The sequence below is a fragment of the Anopheles moucheti genome, chromosome 2 (assembly GCF_943734755.1).
Source record: "Anopheles moucheti chromosome 2, idAnoMoucSN_F20_07, whole genome shotgun sequence".
Taxonomy (NCBI): Eukaryota; Metazoa; Arthropoda; class Insecta; order Diptera; family Culicidae; genus Anopheles; species Anopheles moucheti.
The window spans coordinates 13,893,336-13,917,355 of record NC_069140.1 but is presented as its reverse complement, the minus strand read 5'-3'; the positions used below and the strand labels follow the sequence as shown (position 1 = coordinate 13,917,355).

The 24,020-nt window shown below is 43.5% G+C and overlaps 1 protein-coding gene across 4 annotated transcripts in view; it reads right to left on the bottom strand.

The window, feature by feature from the left end:
* The window catches only part of LOC128305022 (uncharacterized), a 219,189-nt gene that overhangs the window by 30,524 nt on the left and 164,645 nt on the right, over positions 1 to 24,020 (bottom strand). For all 4 annotated transcript variants that reach the window (XM_053042309.1, XM_053042302.1, XM_053042317.1 and 1 more), the window contains exon 3: positions 6,089 to 6,513. In XM_053042309.1, coding sequence (XP_052898269.1) covers positions 6,089 to 6,513 — 425 coding nt within the window. The remainder of the gene's footprint in view (positions 1 to 6,088; positions 6,514 to 24,020) is intronic.

The following is a 24,020-nucleotide window of genomic DNA, read 5'->3' as shown; positions in this document are numbered from 1 at the left end:
CGGATAGGTGACTGTTGGGGCCTCCTTGCCCCCTCAGACTAAATCTGAACAGTGCAGGCGAACGTCCTGGAAGGCGGAAAAATTAATGAAACTTTCATGAACTTACTCTCGCACTCGAACCGGGCCACTTATTGCCATCTGGTGAACGCGAAATAGCCGAAACGGCTGTTGGCAACTGAAGGTGCCCGGCCAAAAGTAAAAAAACAAAAACCCATGCCTGAAAATAAAACTATCCGGCACGCTATACTTTCGGTCGAAATCAACGGCCCATTCGTTGGCGCCCCATCGCTGGAAGATCTTCTTAATTATGCTGCAACTAAAGCTGGTGCAGTTTCGTTCGGTTTTGCACAGAGACAGCTGTAGCACAAACAATGCAGACAAAAAAAAAAAACAAAGTCTCACTCCCAAAAGTTTTTTGCGGCCAAGCGCTTACAGAGACGAATTCTTTCGCCCCTCTCGAGCGCGCATTGGATGGCTTTTATCGGTAGTTTATCCCACCCCACCAAGCAAAACAAAAACCAAAAAAAAAAAATAAAATAAAAGGCGAAGCAACATGAGCTACTTGGATGGTCGGAAAGCTTTCGCTACCGAAGCCGAACTGAACTGGGTGCTGCGCTTGAGGCTTGGGTGCGCCTTATGGATAAGAAAATGCAAAAAGGATTCAATCCTCCCGGCCAGGTCGGCTTCATGCTGTCAGTGTGGTGAGTTCATGTCCTTTCGCTGGTACGATTTGCCTTAAAAGACAAAGTTCTAACAATGATGATGGTGTCCAATTCATAGTTCACTTCCCTTCTTGCCTTGTTTTTTTTTTTCTGGTGTGGTGCAAGTCGCGAGATAGGATGTATTTTTTGTCTGTCTTTGTGTGTGTGTATGTGTGTGCGTGAGACTGTTGAAAAGTTTCTCCTGCAGTTTGCTTAACACTGCTGAACACTGAGCAAACGCTCCGGGGTTGGTGCAACGGTTACGAGGAACGGATCGACAAAAGCAACTCCGGCACACCCAGCCCGGCTATTATACCCGGGAGGCGGATATTCTGATGCCATTCCTTGTGCGGAAGCTTTTTTCCACCCTTGCCGCTGCCCGGTCATCCGAGATCGAGATGGCAGCAGCTGAGCAAACATAATGAGAACCGCTCTTGCAGGGTGTCGTTAATTACCGGAAAACTCCGGATTGGTGCAGACCGGCACAAAGGGTATAGGGGGTAGGACGGTAGGATATTGGATAACAATAGGCAGCCTCGAAACCTGCCCGGCACAGACCAACCGGGCTTGATGTAGACGTTGTTGTGCAAAGTTTTGAAAACACATTTGCTTTCCCGGGGGAGATCCATTAGAGATGCGGTGCGGTGGGAAGGTAACTGATAGCTGACGGCTACCGGCGGTAAAAGATGATCGACTGGTTGTGCAGTTCACATTCGATCGATTCGCACAAACTTTTCGCCGGGTGAACAAAATCGGGATACTTTAGGGTGAGAAACCTCGGAACCAATTTCTTCATAGGTTCGTAAGAACAGTTTTGCGGTTGCGCGAGCCAGCCACAGAATGGTGAGCAACTTCGATTTTAGTGGATAAAACTTGAGTGGCCGTCGGAATGGCCATCTTAATGCTGTAGTCTAAACTTTGTTTAAACTATTCTACTTGAGGGATTTTAAATATTTAACTGTATCACAGTTCTTCGATCGAAAGAGACAGTACCAGTATTAAAATTATGCTGGATATGTCCACCGTGATGCGTCAAAGGCAAAAACATTTTAAATTGTTTGTGCAAACAAATGTCCAAATTGTAGTAGATTTTTTTGCTTGTAGTGCTTTGTCAAGAAATAGTGATTCTTAAAAAAAAAATTAAAACTTTTTTGCAATTTAATACCGTACATGGCGAATCGGTATATGCTTGTTTCCAGAATAGAATTTCACTTTTCACTGAGCAATAACAGGAGACCCTGGATGAAGCCCGAAAATTCGGTGGAACTAAGGACTTATATGATCGACATAATTTGTCCACGAAAGTCACAAGTGTCTTGTAACCTGGACAAAAATTACATTAGAGCTTACATTATATCTCCAGTATTTTTTGGGTTATCTGATAAATAAGGCTTTGTTCATTTAGAAATGGGGCACTTTGCATAGCGGGTATCTTTTATACCATTAATCCAATTGAAAAACTTGAAATCATCATAGCTTTCAATATAATATATTTTTAAAAAATATGAAAAAAATTACACTTCGCTTTTACGAAAAAATTCTCGGACTTTTCTGTTTATACCGCCCATCAACCGCCGCACAACTGCTTCAGTCACTGTCCTGGCCATTAAATTCCACCAATTCTTCATTTGTATTATATCCATAGTTAATGCACCCTTTTTCTTTAGTTTTTGTTTCATTATTGCCCAATATCGCTCTATTGGACGGAATTGGGGGCAATTTGGTGGATTCAGCGTTTTTGGTATAAATTTCACACCATTATCGTTGTACCATTGTAGCACGTCCTTGCTATAATGGCAGCTTGCTAGATCAGGCCAAAACATTACTGACCCATGATGAGACCTAATAAATGGCAAAATACGTTTCTTAAGACACTCATTCTTATACAAATCCGAATTCATGTTCTTATTTGTCACAAACACGTTGGTCTTCTTGCCACATGAACAGATTCCTTGCCAAATCATAAATTTTTTAGCAAATTTATCGGCAAAACAAATTAATCAAATTATCAATCTCTTGGGGACGTTGCCGCGAGCATAAGCCTCATAAAATTTAACACCCGGGATTTGTTTAAAAAAAGGCTTTCACGTAGGTCATCGTCCATCAAAATGCAACCATGCGATTTGGTCAGCACTTGATCGTACAGCTTCCGAGCATTGTTTGTTGTTTCATGTTTCGATTGGGATGTTTACTTGCTCGAAAACATTTAAAACCTTCTCGGAGTCGGATTCGCCGAACAGTAGAGCGGTCGGCGTTAAGATTTTTCGCCAAGTCGTAGTCGGAGATGTTTGGGTTAGCCTTGATTTTCCGAATGACTCTCAATCGCAGTTCACGATTCACGGTTCCACTCCGTCGCTTAGTTTGCACCTTACGAACAATCGTCTGTGTCTCCTTGTACTTTTTAATCACTCGCGCAACAGTCGACTTAGGCAAACTTAACTGTTTTGCCAGCTCCCGAGATGACACTGCTGGATTTTGCAGATAGTTGTGCACTATCAATTTTCGCTTCTCCTCTTGCATGTCGAATATTTTGGAGCAGGGAAAACAAAATTGCGTGAAATTTTCACAAAGCGAAATGTTTACTATTGTCTACAAAACACTGTCAAAAGTTTCCATTTTTGTTCACGGGGGGCGCCACTATAAATCAATCAAAGTACCCCATTTCTAAATGAACCAAGCCTTATGTAATTATTTATGGTTTACTTTCAAGTTGAGCTGGTATGTGCTGAAGCAGATTTGGAATTCTTCGCAATATTTGTTCAAAAATGGATGAAGCTGTTCAAAATTATCTTCACTGACAGACTGACTGATTGATTGATCAGGTTGGAATTTTGGACCGGTACTGTCGTGCGAAGATCGGCATCGCTACCAATACAGCACCGGCCCACTCCAATCGACTTCAGTCTGTAAAACTTCCAGCAAGTGTTCTGGTTCAATTACAGTTCTACAACATTAAGAAATTGTGCTGACACAGTAGGCTGTATTAAAAAATCCCTGTATGGCCCACATTCCGATGAATGTGTCCCTCCAAAGTAAATGCCCCAAATGTACATTTGTGTTCCGCACAAATTCAAACCATGGGGTGTTAACCACCAATTGTAGAAGTAATTTTGCTTTGTGAAAATAATTTGCTCTCAATGGTTGTGTCAGATGACTGCACCGCCACGGCGAAATTGGATCGAAATCAATCTAACACAAACCATTTCGAACGTTCTTCGGGGAAGGAGAAGCCCATTTCGTTGGTTTCGTAACAACAAAAAAAAACGATCAGCTTGAAACATGACAACGCTCGTCAAACGGTTCGGCTAGTGTTCTGATGTTTCGAGACGGTTTTTGCTCGAACCCGCGTGCATCAACATGGTGCGAGGTGCAAGCCGGTACCAAGCCGGGCAAGCAACCGTCTTTGGTGCATCGAAACGATTGTCACCTTTTTTGTTTGTTAGACGCTGCATACGCCGAGCGCATCTCGAATACGTCGATGAGTAAAAGCAATGAATTGTTGCTTGAAACCGCATGGAGAAAGAACAATTCTGGCCCAACGTGTGTATGTGTGCCTGTCGCCTACTTTAAGCAACCTTTCGCTGCAGCGGTTTTTTTTCGCTTGTTCGCCAGTACCACCAAATGTCCACTACCCAGTGCTGCTGCTATTGTACTTGTGGGAAAGTGTGTGTCTGTGTGTACTTTTTGCTTTCAGCTTTGTACCAGATAAGCTGCGTATGTTCGAGGCATTCGCAAACGCTTTTTTTGCTGGCCTCTTTCCATGCTGATGCCCTGCAATTGGCAGGAACATTCTACCAGGCAACATCATCGGACCGGTTGCAGCTGCAGTATCGTCATCGTGCACAATCGAACAGAACAACGCGCATTCTCATCGATTTCGAATGGAGATCGCGCGGTTGCTTTTTTTCACATTCGTTTTGCCTCCTCCCGGTTGAGTAAGTAATGGCCTAACCGTCAGATGTAGCAACGGGTTCGGTCAGGAATGAATTGTTCAAATGCAAATCGATCCGACCGGTTGTCTTCTATTTGCGCGATGGCAACGAAACGACGGCGTTACTGGTTATCGTGTCGAGTCGACTGCCAACTGCATACGCGAGATGATGTACCGAGGTTGATGTTACTTTTTTCCCCGTTATTGTTGTTGCCTGCGTCCATGCCACGTCCACCGTTCTATCGCACCGTAACAGAATCCCGATTGGCTTCATCGCTGCGGTTATCGGGGGTTCCCATCAAGGGTGGTGGCAGTATGAATTTAAGGAAGTGTATGAAACGCGATGTACTATGACGCACCCGATACCCGGTTTTGGGGTGCGGGACACATCGGAGCGACAGAGGATGGGAAAAGAACATGAATTTAACATTGCACTGAAACTGCGCCGAGCGGCACATTCGAACGGCTTGAAAGCATCGCCGTTTGGTCGAATTTGGGGTGGTCTGGCAACATCGTCCATTAGAGTTGCGTTAAGAACCGTCCGTTCGTCCATTCGCATCATATCGTCCATGATCAGGGCTCTTTTCTGTTGCATTTTTTTCTGCATGCAGTTGGGTAGGGTTTTGTACGAAATTGCACGAATGCGCTATTCGTTTACGGAAAGAATCGTTTCAATTAGATTATTGAGGTTTGAAAAATGTTTGAAAAATCGTTTTGTTTCAACTGTTTGACAGCGAATGTCAATAAAAAAAGAAGCTCCAAGGCACTAACTATAATTGCAGTAAGTGCGTTTGATATCAGTTTGATTAACAATTTATATACTTCCACAAAGCATTGGTTATAGATACAGACCAAAAGCATCTTATCAAACAATAGTTTAAATTTTTTTTCGTAAAGTATTCTCTCTGCTTGTGTGTAAATTTGAGAAGCAACAGATTCCACTAATGAAGAAATGATGCCTAACCATGGCACTAATCCTGCGAGAGCTTTGAAGTTTTATTAGAAGCTCAAGAAATGCCCACAGGCACCAAGACATCCCGATATGCACGGCTCATCGGGAACGGAAATTTAATTTGCCTTTGCCGTCCGGAGTAAATGCATCCCTTTGGGTTTCCAGGATTCAAAAGAATCACGAAAAACGTACCGTAATGAAACGGCAACAACAGCTGCCTTGTAGCTAAAATGGCTTCGAAAATTCCACAAACCAACTGACGAGGAACATATTTCTTCTTGTGCCGTGCCGAGCAAAGCCCCACAACGTACCGAAATGCCGTGAATTTCCATCCAAACCTCATCGACAACGTACAGGGAAAACGTTTTGTAAAATCCTTGCAACTGCACTCGGCGGAACAGCACGGGTACAGGGGCCCGGTTTTCGCAATCGGTGTGAATTTAATTAAATCAAAGCGAGAACACGACAGACAAGTCCGATGCGTCCGGCATTCCCGGTACTTACCGTCTTGTTGCCGAGATTTTTAACCCGACAGTTGAGATACGCGGTTTTGCCCAGCAGTGCAGTAACGTTCTTCGAGGCGGCAACGTCAAAATACGGCCCTACGCGCGACTGTTCCGTCGGCAGGGCTGTCGTTTCTGCGTGGGTTGGCCTGCTGCTGCTGCTGCCGATGCTACTACCGGCCGATGTACCACTTGCGCTGCTGCTGCTGGTGGTGCTTGCGCTGCTACTGCCAGCACTGGTGCTGGTGCTGCTGCTTACACTAGAACTACTGCTAACACTACTACTACTACTGCTACTGCTGCTGGTGCTACTACTGCTGCCACTACTGCTGCCGGTTAGCAAATTCGGCTGCCCCTGGCTGCTGCTGTCTTTCGTTGATGTGGTATGTTGCTGCTTCGGGATCGTTTCTCGTTGTGCTGCGTTCACTGTAAAGATAGGGGGAAGTACAAAAGAAATGAGTATCATTGAGCTTCATGGATTTAAAAATTCAGTCGCAATAGAAAGGATGCTATTCCTGGGATTAAATAAAAAAGTTCCCCATTTGAAGGATGAACTAAAATTTTATTTATATTTGAAATATAAAGATTTATTGTTGCAAAACAAGCTATAATAATTTATAATAATAATTATGCTGTTAATGATAATATTTTAATATTTTGTTTGTTAGGTTTGAAATATTGCATTCAAGAAATAGAACACATGGTAGCCAAATTCTGCAGTAAAAATAGGAAGTTAAGTATCCGTTGTTAAAACCAGCGGAGTAACTAGGGAAGTTCCTGGAAATTATATTCCCTAGCCGCACCGAAGGATTATATTTGCAGAAAAGAAGAATTAGTTCTTAAGAACTGGTGAATGAAACGCTAAGCTCAGCAGGGTAATGTCGAATCATAGTAGAACATTCGAGCAGGTTACTGCGATACATTTTTTTTAATTTGCAAAAGACCGTTGACAGCTACATCAGATACGCCTGTTCTGGAACGCAGTAGGCTGATTGCAAATATTGAGACTTAGTGAAACTAGTCATGGCTACTAGAGTCCTGGGATGTAGTTATACAAAATCATTTACTTATGCTTCCATCACGGACAACAACCACAAAAGGACGATACTGCCGCGTTCCGCGTTTATTGAAAAAAAAAAACGGTGGATCACTGTGATAACAGATATGTGAGATTTATTAATTTTTGTAGAATGAACAACTTCTAAAGTGAATAGAAGAAAAGAGTTCTATAAAACAGTATTCATTTGATTTTTAAAATGTTCTTTTAGAATACAATTGTAAATATTTTTATGTAATTTTGACTTTGAATAAGGATACTTCTTCCCAGGGAACAGGAGTAAATCATAATTATTTTTTTATCCTGATCAGTTATCAAACTGACTTATTTATCAACAACAACCATAAGAAACAAGCATTAGCAACCAACGTAGATATGAACGAAATATTATTAAAGCAAACCAAAATCGAATAATTAAATAATTGGTTTTATTGAAAGTCGATTTAAAAAGATGCATTGCGGAAAGATCCTTTTTGCAATGCACATGCAAATAAGAGTGTCTCCAGTTTGTATTAGCATTTAAAACTGTTTTGAAAACTAAATCAATTATGCTACTACTACCAAAAAAAAGAATAGTTTGGTTGAATTGTTGGACACAGTTGATACGTTCGTCGGGAAAAAAGCAACGAATTGGTCATGGGAAACTTGTAAATGCCGTTACTGAACAGCTTTTACAGATAAATTGAATTTGCCTCCGTGTAAAGCCTTACACACAGACACACTTGCCGGATAGGATAGGGTATCGTGCCGAAAACTGCCAAATGCGTAATTTGCTGATTTATGGTGCTGGAAAGCGAATTTTGTCAGCCAGCAGAACATCCGGGGCAAGTTGTTTGGTCGCCTGCCAAATGCACTTTGGTGTCTGGTGCTCCAAAGGGGGATGTAAAATGCAATCACTTAACCTCCCCTTGCGCAGCAAACATCCACCCATCGGCAACCAGACAAAATGTTTCCGCCGGGTTGAGCTTTAAATGCGAAGGCTCCAAGCCTTCCCACGTCCGCCAAACCCCATTTACACAGCTCATTTTTCTACGCCTCCAGGTTGGGCGCGCGGGATGGAATTTGGCAAAATTAATTTAGCCAAATGAACGCACTCGTAGCCCGGATCAAAACATTTGATCGATAGTTCTGGCTCGGAGCGGTGGTGTAAGCGATGTAATTTAATTTCGGTACATCTGAAGCAGTGCAATATTTTCCGATCATCCCCCCGCCGGGAAGGATGAGTGTTGGAGGACCGTTTTTTTGTTTTTGTTTTAATTTCCATTTTTTGCTCGATTTGGTGCCGCCGTGGATGGGAAATCATTTTCAATTTATTTCGGCTTTCGATTGGCTGTGCTTTCTGTGCGCGCCGTTGATTAAAATGCACTTTACAAGCGAGCGAATTTTAACGCAAACGAGTCAATCCTTCTGCTTGCTGCGGGCTGCTGTTCGGGTGGATAGCTTAATCATGCTGTTCGTCTGCCGTGTAGGTGGTGGTGGTGGTGGTGGTGGATGGCGCTTAATGCGTTGCTGCATCAAATAGGATTGATTTCATTCATTTTAAATAATTCCTGCTTAAAATGATGATAATGATGATGGAAGTGTAAGTACAACACATGCCGTGGGAAATTATCAGTACCGTATTGAGGCGTTCCTGTTCGCAGGAAATGATCACCGTTTCTGCGAGAATCGATCTTCATTACGCAGGTGTAAGTGAATTGATAATGGGATGCGAACTGACAGCAGTCTCATACGCACAATTGGTGTAATTGGCGTAACGGTGTTGGAGATAATTCGTGACATTAACCGTCTGTTTCGCAGTAATCGAAACCTACAATTATAAGCAATTGACCGGGAAAATAATGAAAGGCATAAATTGAAAGCTTAGACTTCTTGAGATTGAGACGACGAAGTTCTGTATAATCTCAGCTGCGACCGTGTCCCGACAGATGTTTTGAGTGTAAAACTTTCATCAAACTGTAAAAATGACCAAATGGTACCGATCATGATGTTTGTGTCATCAGCGTCCACCAAGAATTGAATCGACTCAGCATAAAATTAGGTCTTTGAAATTAACTGCTCCAAACCATTCTCTAACGCTTATATCTCTCTCTTAGAGAGTAGATCTCTCGAGTGCAAACCCTTGGTGGAAAAAGTTGGCCATCTATCCTTACAAATGATGGTGGTCATTGATATGTTTCAAGTATATTTCTGGCTGTACTATTGTGTCATTGAAATCATTGAAGTGATGGTAGGAGTGGAGAAACTACTGATCTTCCTCTCAACCTTCAGTAGCTCCTGCATCGTGAAGATCTGATCAGCAATTGTTTTTCCAACTGCGAACTCTGTCTGATAGTTTGCTTTATCTCTTTCACGGATGGGTCAAGTTTATCCTGACTCTTTGAGGAAGAATATATTTTAGGCATTATTTGATTAACCCTTGTGATTGATGTACTCGGGCTTATCTTCTTTCTTGTGTATAGGAACTAAATAAAGCCATGGTTGTAAAATCTCTTGTCCTAGGGCCAAAACTGAACGGTAACATCTATAAGATACTCGACCTGATTCATTGCTGTATCACTCATTGTTGCATCGACGCGAGCTTCGATTAAAACCTTTTACAAACCGCTAGATGAAAATGATTGTTATTTCCCCCGGGCAAGATAGAATTGGGTCGCATGCAAATGTATTTAAATACCCACATTAGACAACAAGCGGTGCGTGTGCCGCTCGGTAAGCCAAAATCAATCATCGGTTAGCAAAAATTATGAAAATGAACCACGGCAAGCTCCACCGGAAAGAAAGGTAATCGACGAAATTTCGATCAAATTTCAGGCACAATGTCACATTAGAGAATGATTTCCATTTCCTAGCTTAGCGCTGATTGTATTTTTTGTGTGTGTGCGCGCGCTCGCTTCCAGTGCTTCTCCTAGCTGGGCTTTTTCCTAAAGCTTATGATTAGAATAATCATTCTGGCGGTGCTTCGTGCGTGCATATCAATTTAAGCTAATTAGTGTCCCATAGTTGCCTTTTCGTGATCAAAACTTTCCGGTTGTTGCTCAGCCGTTTGATCGATTTGCAGCAGTACCGGGTGTGGCCAGCCAGGGGTTCGCCGATAATAGTTCTCGCAGCGGGGAGTCAGTTGGGATATGCCGGTGGCTCATTAGCGAATTCAAAGCATTTTTCTCACCTTCTCCCCGTGGAAAGGAGGAGGCAGTGAGAGGGTGGGTTTCCCACTTAAAATCCGCACCAACAACCGTGACAGAGCGTGACGGGCGTGACGGGTCCGTGACATGCTGGCGGGCTGAAAATCTCGTGATTGAAATCACTTGATCGAAAATAATCTCCCACCGTTGCGTCACGGGTGCCGTTGTTCCGGTTTTTGTTGCGTACCACAATGAATGGAGGCATCATTAATCTAATTAAAAATCAATCAACCAGCAGCCGTGGTGGGGAGCAGTGGGGTAGCGGACAGAAAGATGGGTAACGTACCGAGGGTGCAGTTGGGAAAATTCCCAAGGCTCACAATGTGTTTGCACAGGTGAGCTAATGCATACAAGCGTACTGCATATTTTAATCGGAATGTTGAAGTTTTGCTGTTTTTGTTGTTTTGTTGTTGCTGTGTGTGTGTGTGTGAAATTGTCGATGCAGTGAATAAATCGATCGGTTCTATAATATTTGTCAGCAAAACCCATGCAGTCCTTCGTCAAAAGAGTTAACTCTGGGGTCGAAAAGAAAAGGCTCTTTGCGCAAGAAAACTGAACGACGGGGGGTTTCCAGCAAACGGCAACAAACCCTCGGTAGCCTAGAAAAGCCATCGGAAGGTGGGCGAAAGATTAATCGCCTAAATCCGGTGGGAAACCAGCTGGGATAAAGACGCTCGGGAGAGTGTTTGAAAAGGGATGAATGCGGCATTAGCCAACGGTACCGTCATCGGAAGCACTGCTGAGGCGGACCGGGTGGCGGAAGGTGTATGGCGGGGAACCGGAGGCTTTATTGGTTAACAAATTTACCAACCACGAGAGCGAGACGTAGAAGCTTTAAATAATGACGATGCTGAAAGTTCGTGCGCCATCGCGCCGAACCCGCCCGCCAGGAAGTGATGCAGGAATCGGGTGATAAAAAGTGCCAAAGAAGGAATGAAAACTATTCATGCAGTCATGGAGAAGATACGAAAAAAAAAACGATCACAAACTGGCTAAAAGTCGATTCATGACAGCATAAACTCAAGCAGTGTCACCCATTAGATAGCCCTTCCACAGCAGCGTTGGAAGTTCCAACGGCCATCTTAAAAATAAAAGCAACTAATTTCCCTAATCTGGTGGCATTCATTTTCGAGATGAATGAAGATTAAATAATTTATAGTCATCTTTTCTCGTTCCTCCCCCCCCCCCCTCCCCCCCTTTCCGGTCCGATCGGACGAATGGCGTAATTCGATAAATTTCCCTCCGTCCTGTGATTCACTCTCAGCGTTTCGGGGCGGCGATGTCTTTATGGTTGCAAAATGGAGAGAAAAATTTCCAGCAATCATCCCCACTTTTCCACTGCAGCTTTTGCACAGCACTGGGTTGGAATTTTCCCAACGAAGAAACGCACACAAACACAACAACAAAAAATGTCGTTGTTTGTTTCTTATTTCACGATAGACCAGAACCGATGGTACACTTATTTACGCGCGTTGATTAATGAAGTTTATCTTCGTCTGGGATCTTGTGCGCCTCGTACCGCTGGTACGGTGCCACCGAGGAAGTGTTATGTGTGAGCGCTGTTGTTCAATGTTCAAACTGGAAGGACAAACACTGCGAGGGGGCGGTTTTGTGTCAAATCGGCAAGCTCATTTGTTTTTGCTTCCAGCGCACTGGCGAAAGGCAATGCGAACCGCTGCCACAGAAGGATGGCACAGTTGGCATAGCAACGTTCGGTGAACGAATATCTTTATTGGTGAAATAGGAACGAATTTATTTTCGGTGAACTTTGACGATGGTTTGGAAACACTTGCAGTCATTGTTAACCATTCTTTTAAACCCTATTTGTCAAATGGGAAATCATCTGCTTTAGTTTGCTTGCGATGACAAAATTGTGGACCATTTTGAAGTTTTTTTGATATCGGTGATGTAAAACTTGTTCTGAATATTTTCACTTTATACGTTCTTAATAAACATGAGCTACAAATACATAAATTTGTGGACAACTTTTTATTCGACTAAGAGCAAAGAAGGGCTCTTTTTGATCCGTTATTAAACCATTAAATAATTTGAATCATAAATTAAAATTCTTAAATATTAGCGTTATGTTATACATATTGCAATGTATTAAAATAAAAACTCATTACTACATTTTAGAACGAATCTCCAATTCCATCTTTAACATTTTTAAAGACTACATTTTTTTATAGTAATGGCAATAATTTGAAACTGAATCCATCACCAACTCAATTTTTAATTATATTTACAATCCTCTCGTCGCTACTACCACATCTGGACAATTTGGACAATTTTGAAGCTTTTTTTAATTTCGGTGTTGTAAAACTTGTTTTGGATGATTTATGTTACACGTTTTTCATAAACAAGAGCCACATATACATAAATTTGAAGACAACTTTTTATTCGGCTAAGAGGAAAGAAGGATTTTCTTTGAATCATTGAAATAGAATTAAAATTCATAAATATTAGCGATATGTTATACATATCGCAATGCTTTACAATTAAAGCTCATTACTCCATTTATGAGCGAATCTCCATTTTCCATCTTTAATATTTTTAAAGACTACATTTTTTATGGTAATAGAAATAATAATCCATCACCAACTCAATTTTTAATTATATTTACAATCCGCTCGCTGCTACTATCACATCCGCAAATGATTGTTAAAGCGAAACACATTGCATAAAGTCAACACAGCGCGACTGATCCAGTTATTCGCTGCGTTAATCAATTTATCGTGGAAGAATAAATTATGGAAATGTAAACATTGTAAGTAGCATAATTTATTCAGGCCCGATAGCTGCTGCTGCTGCTGCTGTTCTATTTTTGATACATTTTGGAAAAAAAACACGAGCAATACACTCACGCTTACGCGGCTCCATGGTTCGTTCCATGGATGGTTTTGCACGTCCGCTGTCCCCTTATTTTAATTATAATTTCGCAAATGTTGCTAAACTGTCGTCTTGAAAACTTTTACACATCGAAACACCCACACACAAAGACAAGCAGCTCATTTGCGACGATGGTAATGACTGGGAAAATGGTGGCTTGCAGTTATAACATAACGCTTAATGTCCGACATAATGCATTTATTGTGCGCCCCAAAATGTTGCTGTTCGCTGCCGCTTATGTACGACAATTACCGGCGCAGGGAACGGTGCGAAGTGTCCGGGGCACCGTGGTGGCACCGTCTTCGTTTCACCGTTCTTCTGGTAGCGGTTTGAATATTTATAAGCATCCAAGGGGACCAGTCGGTTGTGGTCGGCTTATCTGACGCCTTGTCCCGCTGCCTTCGCGGCTGTGTTGTGGGAGCGTTTTTTTTGTGTGTTGCTACTGCAGTTGTGCTGTAATATTCGTGTCGTTCGTAAGATAGCTTCTTATTATTGCACGGTCCCGGTCTCTTGTCAACCATTTCCCCCTAGAGCGTGTGACGAAAACGGGGCCGCGCTGTGTGCGCTGATAAGAATTGACAGATCCAATTAATTTAAACATCCTCTCTGTTTAATATTTGATTGAATTAATTTCTCGCCCGGTTCGGCTACTTGGCGGCGAGCTTATTACGCAGCGGTGCGATGATGCTTTGGGCTCTCCGCCGGAGTGGACCGGGAGCGAATGGCCCCAGCGGAAGGTTTCCGATTGGGGCCGGAGCGCAGAAAAACCGGCGAATGGTATGGAACTCGCTCAAACATTAGCTCCTAACATGGTCGGCTTGTATGCTGGGGAGGAAAAAAAGGAACGATCCCGTCCTCAACTCTCAAAGGAAATCTGTGGCCGAAGTTTTCGCCTGACCAGCTTTGCTGTTATTTGGTGAGGCCGGTACGGTCTTTGTACGTGTGTGTGTGTGTGTGTGTGTGTGTGTGTGAATGTAACGACACACTGTTCGTTCGTTCGGGTTTCACGGTCTGATGCTGCTTGGATTGTGATGTTTGAGCAAGGGACGATTAATTCCCGCGCTGGGACGCATGATGTTTGATGAAAAACAAAGCAAAACTAACGCAAAGCAACAGAACAACTACAAAACATGACGTCTTTACACACACGGGGTTGGGTCCGGAATAAAACGAACGACAAAGCGGAGAAAAGGAAAAAAAAACACATCAAGGCTGTGGGATAGCAATGCTCGGAGCTTTTGCAAACTAATGTAAACGCTTGTGGACGGATGCTGGAGCATATTCTGGTGAGCTGTTCTGGTCAGAAGATGGCTTAAATTTTGCCTCAATTTATCATGGTTGGGGTTTTTCTGCTAAACAACAAACCAACCCATCAAATAGTGACAAAAACCGTCAAATTTTTCGTCCAACTAGAGCCGAACGAGCCGAAAGTACCAGCGACGAGACGAGGCGTAGAGACAAATCGAGATGAAAAGCTATCGATTATTTAATCAGTGCTCGTTTATCGGTTTTACGCTTGCCTCTCGGGTCCAAACCATTTCGAGCGGCAGGCAGCCGAGACGAGTTAAAAACTGATGAAGATCTTTACGTCACTTGCTGTCGCTTCCGCGGGAATGGTTCGGAACAACTTGGCAAAACCCCATTTGCTCGGCGCGCGCCTTCCCTGATGCCTGATAGTAATTTTTCTTCTGCCTTGAAGTTGTTGTTGTTCCCATTTTGCATGATACTATTTATCTTGATGGTTTCCAATGTTCGGCTGCGCAAAACGGTTGTCGTGCTGCAAGCTTGATGATGTTTGCCGATGGTTTGGTAAAGACAAAACCCGAACTGCGTGGATCTGCTGCTTTGTCGACAAAAGATTCCCGGTACCGTTAGTGTTTCTTTTTGTGTTTTGTTTAGTGCTGCTGTTACAACGAAACACTCCATCGCATGATGAGAAAAGAAAATGTAGGTCAATCGTGTTGGAGGTAATCGAGAGCATCCGTGTGGCATCATGCTTTCGAATGCGAGTGAGTAGAAAATACAAGCGAATTATATGCTGCATTCGAGTGTGCTTGTGACTATCGTAATCCGATCAGGGCGGGTAACTGATGGAAGCGCCCGGCAAGCGCTAGTGTGTGCAGTGTTGAATATGTTCAAACAATAATTGCAGTGGAAGATGTACTTTGGACGAGAGAGTTTTTTAGAGTTCGTGTAAAAAGAAGTTCGCGATCTTTCTGGACTGTTTTCAAACAGAAGCAGTTAGAGGTTGAAATGGAGTCTTTTTTAAGTTTTTTGTAAGGTCCAATGGATTGTACCGTAAGCTTTTTGGAGCTATTCTTCATGTTGGATAGCTTTGCAAGTATTGGAACTGCTAAATATGTTTAAAAACAAGCAGAATCTTTAAAGTTAGACGTATTCCTTCTTCCACTCTAAACCTTCCACTAAAACTTGAAGAAAACATCTAAAAATAAAACGATCTTTTTTACCTAAATTCGGTAATATTCTTACATTAATTAGCTTGTCCACATGCCTAAATTCGCTTAATGATTTGTGAAGAAACTTATTCAAACATCAATATTTCATTAAGGCAGTTTGAAAAATGTTAATATTAATTTGAGAATCGAAAAAAAAGAAGAGTTGAATGAGGATTCCATTTTAAAGCTTTCTTGTGCGGCGTTTCTAGATTGCTAGGCGTTTGAGAATAAACATAAAAATCGTACCCCTTGTCTATGCGAATAGGGGGACATGCATAACTGGGGCAAATGGTATTGCCCGGGGTAGAAATTGTTCATGGGGACGTTAGGACAGTGTTCTCCGATCCCCGTGTTTATTCATGGTGTGTAGGATGTGAAGTTTCCAGCTCGCATTTCATGCCAGTGCATTTGGATAGCTCATACACATTCAAATATGGTAAGCAAACATGAGAATCATAAAAGAAAACGATACGATCTGTACTACACACATACACACGCTTGGAATGGTGTGTATCGCACACACACACTCTGCATCATTCCTCACCCACCCATCTGACCAGTACCGAATGCCCGGGCTCACTCCGAGTGTGGAACCATCCTTTCTGAAGGTATGGAATTAATGTTACACACATCGCTGGCGGGCAATGGCAGTAGGCCGACAGCGAGCGAGCGGGCACTAGGATCTGGTTCCATGTTTCCATGAAGAAAAATGAGCTAAAGCTGAAAGCGCAAAACTTGAAAGGCTTTCACCATCCGTTGCATTCGTTCCACCGAATGTCTTCCAGCGTGCGCATTTTCCATGCGAATGTGATTCAACAGCAGCAGAAGACCGACAAAGGAGCGGAAGGGTGAGCGGCACTCCGTTTTGCAAAGACTCACTCACCAGGCCACTGAAAGTGACATAAAAAGCTTGCCCGAAAAGCTTACCCTTCATGTACACATGCACAGCTACACACACACACACACTCACAGCTAAAGTTGAACAAATTTGAATATGTTTTCCTTTCACTTTGAATGCGTTCCAGTCGGTCGGAGCTCATGTGTGTGTGTGTGTGTGCCAAAGTTGTCAGAGCAAGGAAGGAAAAGGGAAGTTTTCCTTTAAGAACGCCCCAACACCACCCCACCCACCACCACCACCACCCACCATTTCGGCATTTCCCTTAATTTAGCTCCGATTCCAAAGTGGCATAAAATCTCGTTCCTTCGACCTTTGAAAGTCGAATGGCAAGAAATCAAACGGCGTACACATTTCGTGCACACGCCAAGGGGATGGGACAGAGCACACAGCCCGGAGGCAGAAAGTTGCAGAACTATTTCAAAATGGAGACTGGAGCTGAGTGCTTGGGTTTCGTTCTTTGGTTCTTTGGCGATATCGGAACACACAAGCACAACCAGAGCCATGCCATCTGAAGCAGGGCAAACCACCGGAAACAGATCCTTCAGGATATGGAAATAAATAAAGCGAACGCACACCGACGGTGGTCGGACGGTGTGCGGAGACACAGCGTCGGAAGTTGTTTTCCGCCCTCCACCAACAGGAGCACCAGACCAGCACACAGGTAGTGCCGTCCTTGCTGCTGGCACCGCACAGCGCAGTAAAGAGCAGAAGGACGGAAGTTTATATTTGCTTCATTATATTCAATAAATAAATCCTTCGTTTTTCGTGTCCGCTCGTCGTCGTCGTCGTCGCATCCGCTGGAATGGCCGAAAGCGTTCGAGAAAATTGCTCCGTAAAATCCGTTTCCAACCCGAACCTTGGGGATGGCCGTCGTTCGGTGGGGGAGGGATTGGACGGAGAAGGTTTCGTGCGTAGTACGGTTATCACACTATTCAGCTGTTACACGGGCCAACGGGGTTGGGGGGGAGGGCAGGGAAGGCGGTACCGTGAAGATAAATGGCCACACCCGGTCAGAGTTGTCGTAAAACAGTGTGGTTCACACAATTTTCATTTCCCTCTTGGTGTGTTCCTCGTGTGGCCGCGTACTCTTACTGTTAGTTCCCAGGTGTTTGTGTCTGTCGTCTCGCAAAAGGGAGAGTTTTGCGATATCGCACATACACCCGTTCAGGCAGAACATTGTGTGTAGGGCTGCAAGGCAAAGAAGCACAATTCGGGCGGTGGTTCTGGGTGGCGTTGGTGAGGCCACTGTTTAAAACACCAGCACCTGTACACCAACGGCTTGAAGGATTTACCACACGAGGTTTTCCACCAGTCGGATCTAGCATGGTCAGAAGGATCTTTGCCTTGACCTCTGTCCCTTTGGGTTATGCTGGTTTCCCAAATACTGTGGATCACAGTACCGGGGCAACAATCATAAATACCCAACAGATACTGGATACGTCCTGGAGCATCACACTTCAACCTTCTTCATGCAAACCTTATCAACTGCCGGCCTTGGCACGGACGCGGTGAGAAAGTGAGTTGCCCTGAACAGTGCTTGTAGAGTAGTTGCACTTTTCGAGTGGTCAGAATTTCACTTAAGCCTGAAACCAAAACATCCGCACTGCCAGGATCATCCCGGGCCGGACAAAAGAGGAGGCCAATGGTGAATGATAGATGGAAAGGCCTGTGAAGCTGTGTTTGGTTGTGTGTGTGGGAGAAGTGTATGTGTGCATTTCGATGCGCATTCTTTGGCTTCATGGGAGCAGCACCGGTCTGGTGGCACGGAGTGAGTGTGGAGTGGATGGGATGCAGATTTTTACGGCACTTTACTGCCACTTCCAGGAACCAGAACCACGGCCCTAGGCCTCCTACGGTGGGTCGGGATGTGTTTATGTGTAGGATTGTTGCGAGAGGGCAAAAAGTAAGTGCAAAAAGGATGTAATTTATTTTGCTCTCTCATTTAAAATTAAATCCCATTTGTTTTCATTACCGGCTGTGGTTTGGGCAGTGGCTACTGCGCCCGTCCACCCGTGCGTCCACCCACTGATCCATCCGTCCGGGAGAGCGTCCGAAGGTTGAGTAGCTCAGGGATAGTGGCTAGGCCTGGGAAAATATATACTGTTTCCGATTTTGGACGCATGTTTCAACGGTAATGATTTAAATCCAATGGCTGCTGTGATTTGCACCGAGCCTCTGGTGAAATATGCGTACTGCTTAACAGGGAGAGGGCTCTGACGTATGCAAATGGGTATTATTGGGCCCTTTTTCATCAAAGTCCATACAGTAATTTAGTTAAGTATTTTAACACTTTTATTTGCCCGTTACGCTTTGAGACCGATAAAAGTGTATTAATTCTGAAATTTCACCTCTTTGAGAGTATGCCCAAGGACAAGAGGAGCTACAGTTGTGTACAGGTAAAACACTACAAAAACTAAAATCCTTTTCAGGATCAAACCGGCACTCAAACCAGTCGATATGAGCACCGTTTCCTTCAACTCTCGCACGGGAAAACGACCGGCAATGCGATTTTTTCTTTTTGCCAAAAATCAACAGTTCAGCTCAACGAGTTTTTCCCAAACGCCACTACAATCCGTCTGCATGACGTTTGCAATGGCAAAGCAGGCACCCGTACCCGTCATCGTCAAGCCTCACGTTCGCTCCGTTTGGGTACTGGTCGATCGAGGTCGAAATGGAAACAAAAAAAATCCCCTACCAACCAGGCAGCAGTTCGTCCGTCTTTTGCTGTTGTTTATTTCGTTTAAGCCGCACCAAGGCCACTCGGCCGGGAAAAGGGCCTCGTCGCAAAGCACACGGTGCACAACCGTAAAGCCCCGGTTTGAAGCTCAGCAGCGAGCGAAAAGGGAGCGCTAAGCTTCGCTTAAGTAGCACTAACAGAAAAGCTTTCCCAGGCCTTCGCCTATAGCCCGTGGCCACTGGTCGTTTGCCCGCGCGCTCGCTGTGATGTTGCTTCGGCGAGAACGATAACGTTTATCGTTCTACCTCCCCAAAGGTAGACTAAACAAGACAGAGGCAAAGTCGGGCTCGGAAAAAAAGAAAACAGGCAAAAGAAACACGATCACGATTCTCCCCAATTTCGTCCTTGTGGGAGAAACACGGGATGGGACAAGACGAAAACCGAAATAAAAAAAAGTACACAACACTGGAAGAAAAACGTTGCTACAAGAGCAAGTGCCTGCCACAAAAGCGGTGAAGGGATTCACAAAAGCAAATCAGCAGATTCCACACTGCGGACAGAACGGGAAGAACGGTGTGCGCGATAGTGTGTGTGGTATTCTCCTTTTGCCAGCAATTGCCGCTTGAAAATAGGCCAAGCAAACAGTGAGGCATTTAGATTGGTGCACAGCATCTTTGGTGCGCTGTCAGACGTTCGGGCCCGAAGACATGGCGCTGCCGAAACCGGTTAAGCTCAGGCGTGCATGCGATAGTAATAGTAACAGCGAGTCACGGGCAGAAATGGCCCGAAGCTGGGAAGGATACGCGCCCAAGTGTCAGCTTTTATCGTTCTAATTTTTCCCCGAGTTTACATTCTATTTGCCGTGTGTTCCAATTTTAGCTGGAACCATGTAAACCATCCCATTTACTGTGCCGCTATTCCGCTATTCGGTACGGTTTTAATGGTGGTCCATTTACAATTTATTTGCCAGCCAGTCAGCTTCCACTACTACGCGCAGTCACAAAAGGATACTGCCGTGTTTGCCGAGCTGATCGCTAGTGGATGATCACGTACATATTTTAGTATGAGAGAATCAATTCGGTGTTTATAATGGGTTGTGATAGCAAACAAATTACAAGAAGAATGCTTAAAACATGTTTTTTTTTCGGCACAAAATTGTTAATTGCGCGTCTTCAAAATGTACCAAAAACGTCAAACGTATTTCGACCGTTCAGCCGCCAAATGGAACCGAACGGTTTGCCGAAACGTGGCAGTGAATTCATAACGAAATTTACCTCACCGTCAGCAAAGTGACAAGCCAAGCTTTCGACGGCTAAATAGCAAAATACTGCTGCACCGGCACATTTTAGCTGAATACTCTACTTCAAAAATAAAGAGCATAAAAAAAATAAAACGCCGAACGCGGACCGAACGGATGGAAAGTATGGAACGGTGAAGAAGTGAAAACTGAGCGCTGAAACCACGGAACCACCGTGCTCGCCCAAGCGCTGCAGAAATGATTCCTGCGGTTGGTTTTTGGTGGAGATTGACAATCCACATTTTGCCACCCCCGGGAGGGTGGCGCGGCACTTGCAATGGCTTTTACATCAACGTATAACAATTAAATGCACAAAACCGTGTATTTTTTTGCTCATCCCTCATTCCCATCAGCTTCTGCGCTTTATTGAAGCTCATAATGCCCCCACACACACACACAGATTCAAAAAGCATGATCAAACACTGCTCAAACTCAAGTTTTCCAGACCGTTGCATCGCCGGGTACGCTTGGCTCATTTTAAATGTCCAGGTGAACGGGTTTCGCTTGTTGAAGACGAACCTTTTGCCGAACCTGCCGTTTAATGTTGACATCGAGCGAGAGAGAGAGAGAGAGAGTGAGAGGGGGAAAGAAAAAGAGAGCAAAGAAGTGTTGGATTCTAGGGTGCTTTTACACAAATTCTACCAAATCCACCTCTTTCGGTTTCGCTTTTTTCCCCCCACAGTTTGCTCCATTACAGTGCCGAAGAACCGTAAGACAAATAAAGTAAAACTGAAGTTGCACTTAGCACATTTCACAACCCATGGTGCATGGCGCTTACTTTTTTTTCGGCGTTTGGTCCGAGATCGACCCTGTAACGGTGTTCTTTGTGCGATGTGACGATTGCAGTGCGGCATAATGGACAATGGTTTTGCGAAAAATTCTTTTACTGTTTTGTGTGATTTTATCAAGCAAAGTGCAAAGTGGTTGTAGTGTAGTGAACGGTGGTGCAGCTTGCAAGTTTTGCTGATGGCGAAGCAGCTACGGTGCGAAGCTATTTGTGCAGTTGCAACGGTACAAAGCACTCTATCGTAATTGTAGAAATTTGTTTGGAAAAGAAGAGATTCACAAGAAGGAGCTATACATGGCATAATGGAAATATGCTTAGCTGCAAGAGTTTTGTTGTGGTAGTTTTACGTCTTCTTTATTATTATTAAACTACGAAAAATTTGTTTGAAATCATTTCGATCGAAATCGATCCTCGATTAATATCGATCAGTATAGATCAGTATAGAATTATGATAGAATTTATATTCTTAATACGGTTATTCGGGAGAATCCGTTTCTTTCAGTCTTTCACACGACAAGACCGGTACCATATCCCATCAGGATCTTTTTCTCGAGACCTAAGGACTAATTGCGCCATTGCTTTGCTATAATTTCGAACAAATTAGGTTCAGGACTATCTATCCAGACTAGTAGGGAGGCATTCAATTTAAAGAAAGCTAGAAGTGACAGGCCGAACCCTCTTGAAATGATGATGCTTTAAAAAAATAGCTTGAAGTTTTATTGTCTATTAATAATTTTAACTAAATATGTTTAAAACCCATTTAGATTTATATTAATTCCCTTACTTTCCTTCACTACCTATTCATGTTTTACTCCAAAAGAATATGTTCTAATTCCACAATACCCAGACCCATGTCTGACACGAAGAAATCGTGGAAGGGAGTTACCATTCGTCTGCAGTTGAAACCCGGCAACGGTTAGCAGAACAATTTCATGGCACATTCTGAAGGCCCATACCTCATTTCGCCAGTCACATTATTCTTCTCCTATCCATTGCGACGATATCCCTGCGAAGTTTCCACTTTCGCCCTATTTTCCATACTTTTAAGCAAAGTGTTTGTAGCCACTTTGCGCGAAGCTTTACCCCATTCCGGCCGTGTGTAGGCTTGTCGGAAGGAAATTTTCACCTTGTGCAATCTCGTCCAAGCCGTCCAAGAAAGAGGACGTTACTGAGACTGTTTTACGGAAAAAACGCCCCAAAACCCTGACTCTGGAGTTCTGGAGCGCATCGTCCGTGCGGGGTACGGTCGCCAACGTTGTTGCCACCAAACCGTACCATTGGCTGCACGCTTCACTGACTGTGAAGATGATAAGTGAAGACGCAAATGTAGTGTAAAGATGAATTTCCGCACTCATGCGGAAAATTTGCGGCCACTCAAGGCAGGGGCAAAGGCACCGTAAATCGTTGCTTTTTGCTACTTTGTGAACTGTTGATTTGTGATTGCGGTTGAAATGGCTTCCCGGGTGCTCAAGCCGTGCACCGAACAACAGAAAAAAGCTGGTGCCGGTGGTTCGGTGAGGAAATGCTCTCTGCTAGAAGATTTACCTTAAATGGTGTCCCTTTTAGGTTGGGTTGGGTTGGGTTGCGGGTTTGTGAATGGGGAAAGGGGAGTAAAATTTTCCAGACGTTGTTTGCAGAGGTTCTGCTCGGTTGTGTCTATTGCACAGATTGGGCAATGATTAACTGGGTTCCGTATTGGCACGCATCACTTGTTTTATAAAGAGAGTCTAATGGTACAATTTTTAAAGTTCAAATTTCTAGTGCACTCTGCAGTGTGTCTCAGTATATGGAATGAGATTTTCTTATAATTTCAATCCTATAGCTAATACATACGTACTTGCTATAATCACCTATACTACAAATATGATATTAAAGCACAGCTATTTGCTGGACAATATTTTAAATACCGTATTTTAGCGTATATAACGACCCCCTTTTAGGTCAAAAATGACAAAAATTTCAATTAAGGAGGTCGCCATACACGGGTAGTAACTTTTCCGTTGTAGCTTTAAGGATTTAAGCTCGTTTTGTTGAAATAAAAGGATGGATGGATAAAGCAAGGATGAATCTGTGGTTTAAACATGTTTAGAACAAGAGACCTGGAGCTTTTCTGAAAAACCAATGCTAGTACTGGATGCATTTAGAGGTCATCTACCAGCAGAAGTTATACAAAATTCCTGGAGGTCTAACCAGACAGCTGCAACCACTACTGTTTAAGGGTTTAATAAGAGAAAAATGGAGTGGAGTGGATACAAGGGGCTGATTCGAATCTGACTCCTTCAGGAAGATTAAGGAAAAACCCATCATTCCAGCGATCTGATAATGGGTCATTACTCCATAGTCAGGAGTCAGCGAAGCAATTGTCATTAAATCCTTTCAAAAATGCGAAATCAATAACAATCTTGATGGGACTGAGGATCATGCAATTTATGAAGATAGTGATGACGGGAATGATGATAATGAAAATGTGTTTAAAAACACCAGTAGGGAAGATGTGAGGAAGGGTATTATGAGTTGTAATGTTCAAAATTAACTATAACAATAAAATTGTTCCAATTGTTTAAAAAAAAAAAGAAATAAAATCTTTTTTCCAAAGATCTTTGATAATTCATCTACGGGGGTCGTTATACACGCTAAAATACGGTACTCCATATTGCTTGACTTAACAAAGTTTAAGCTGATCACAT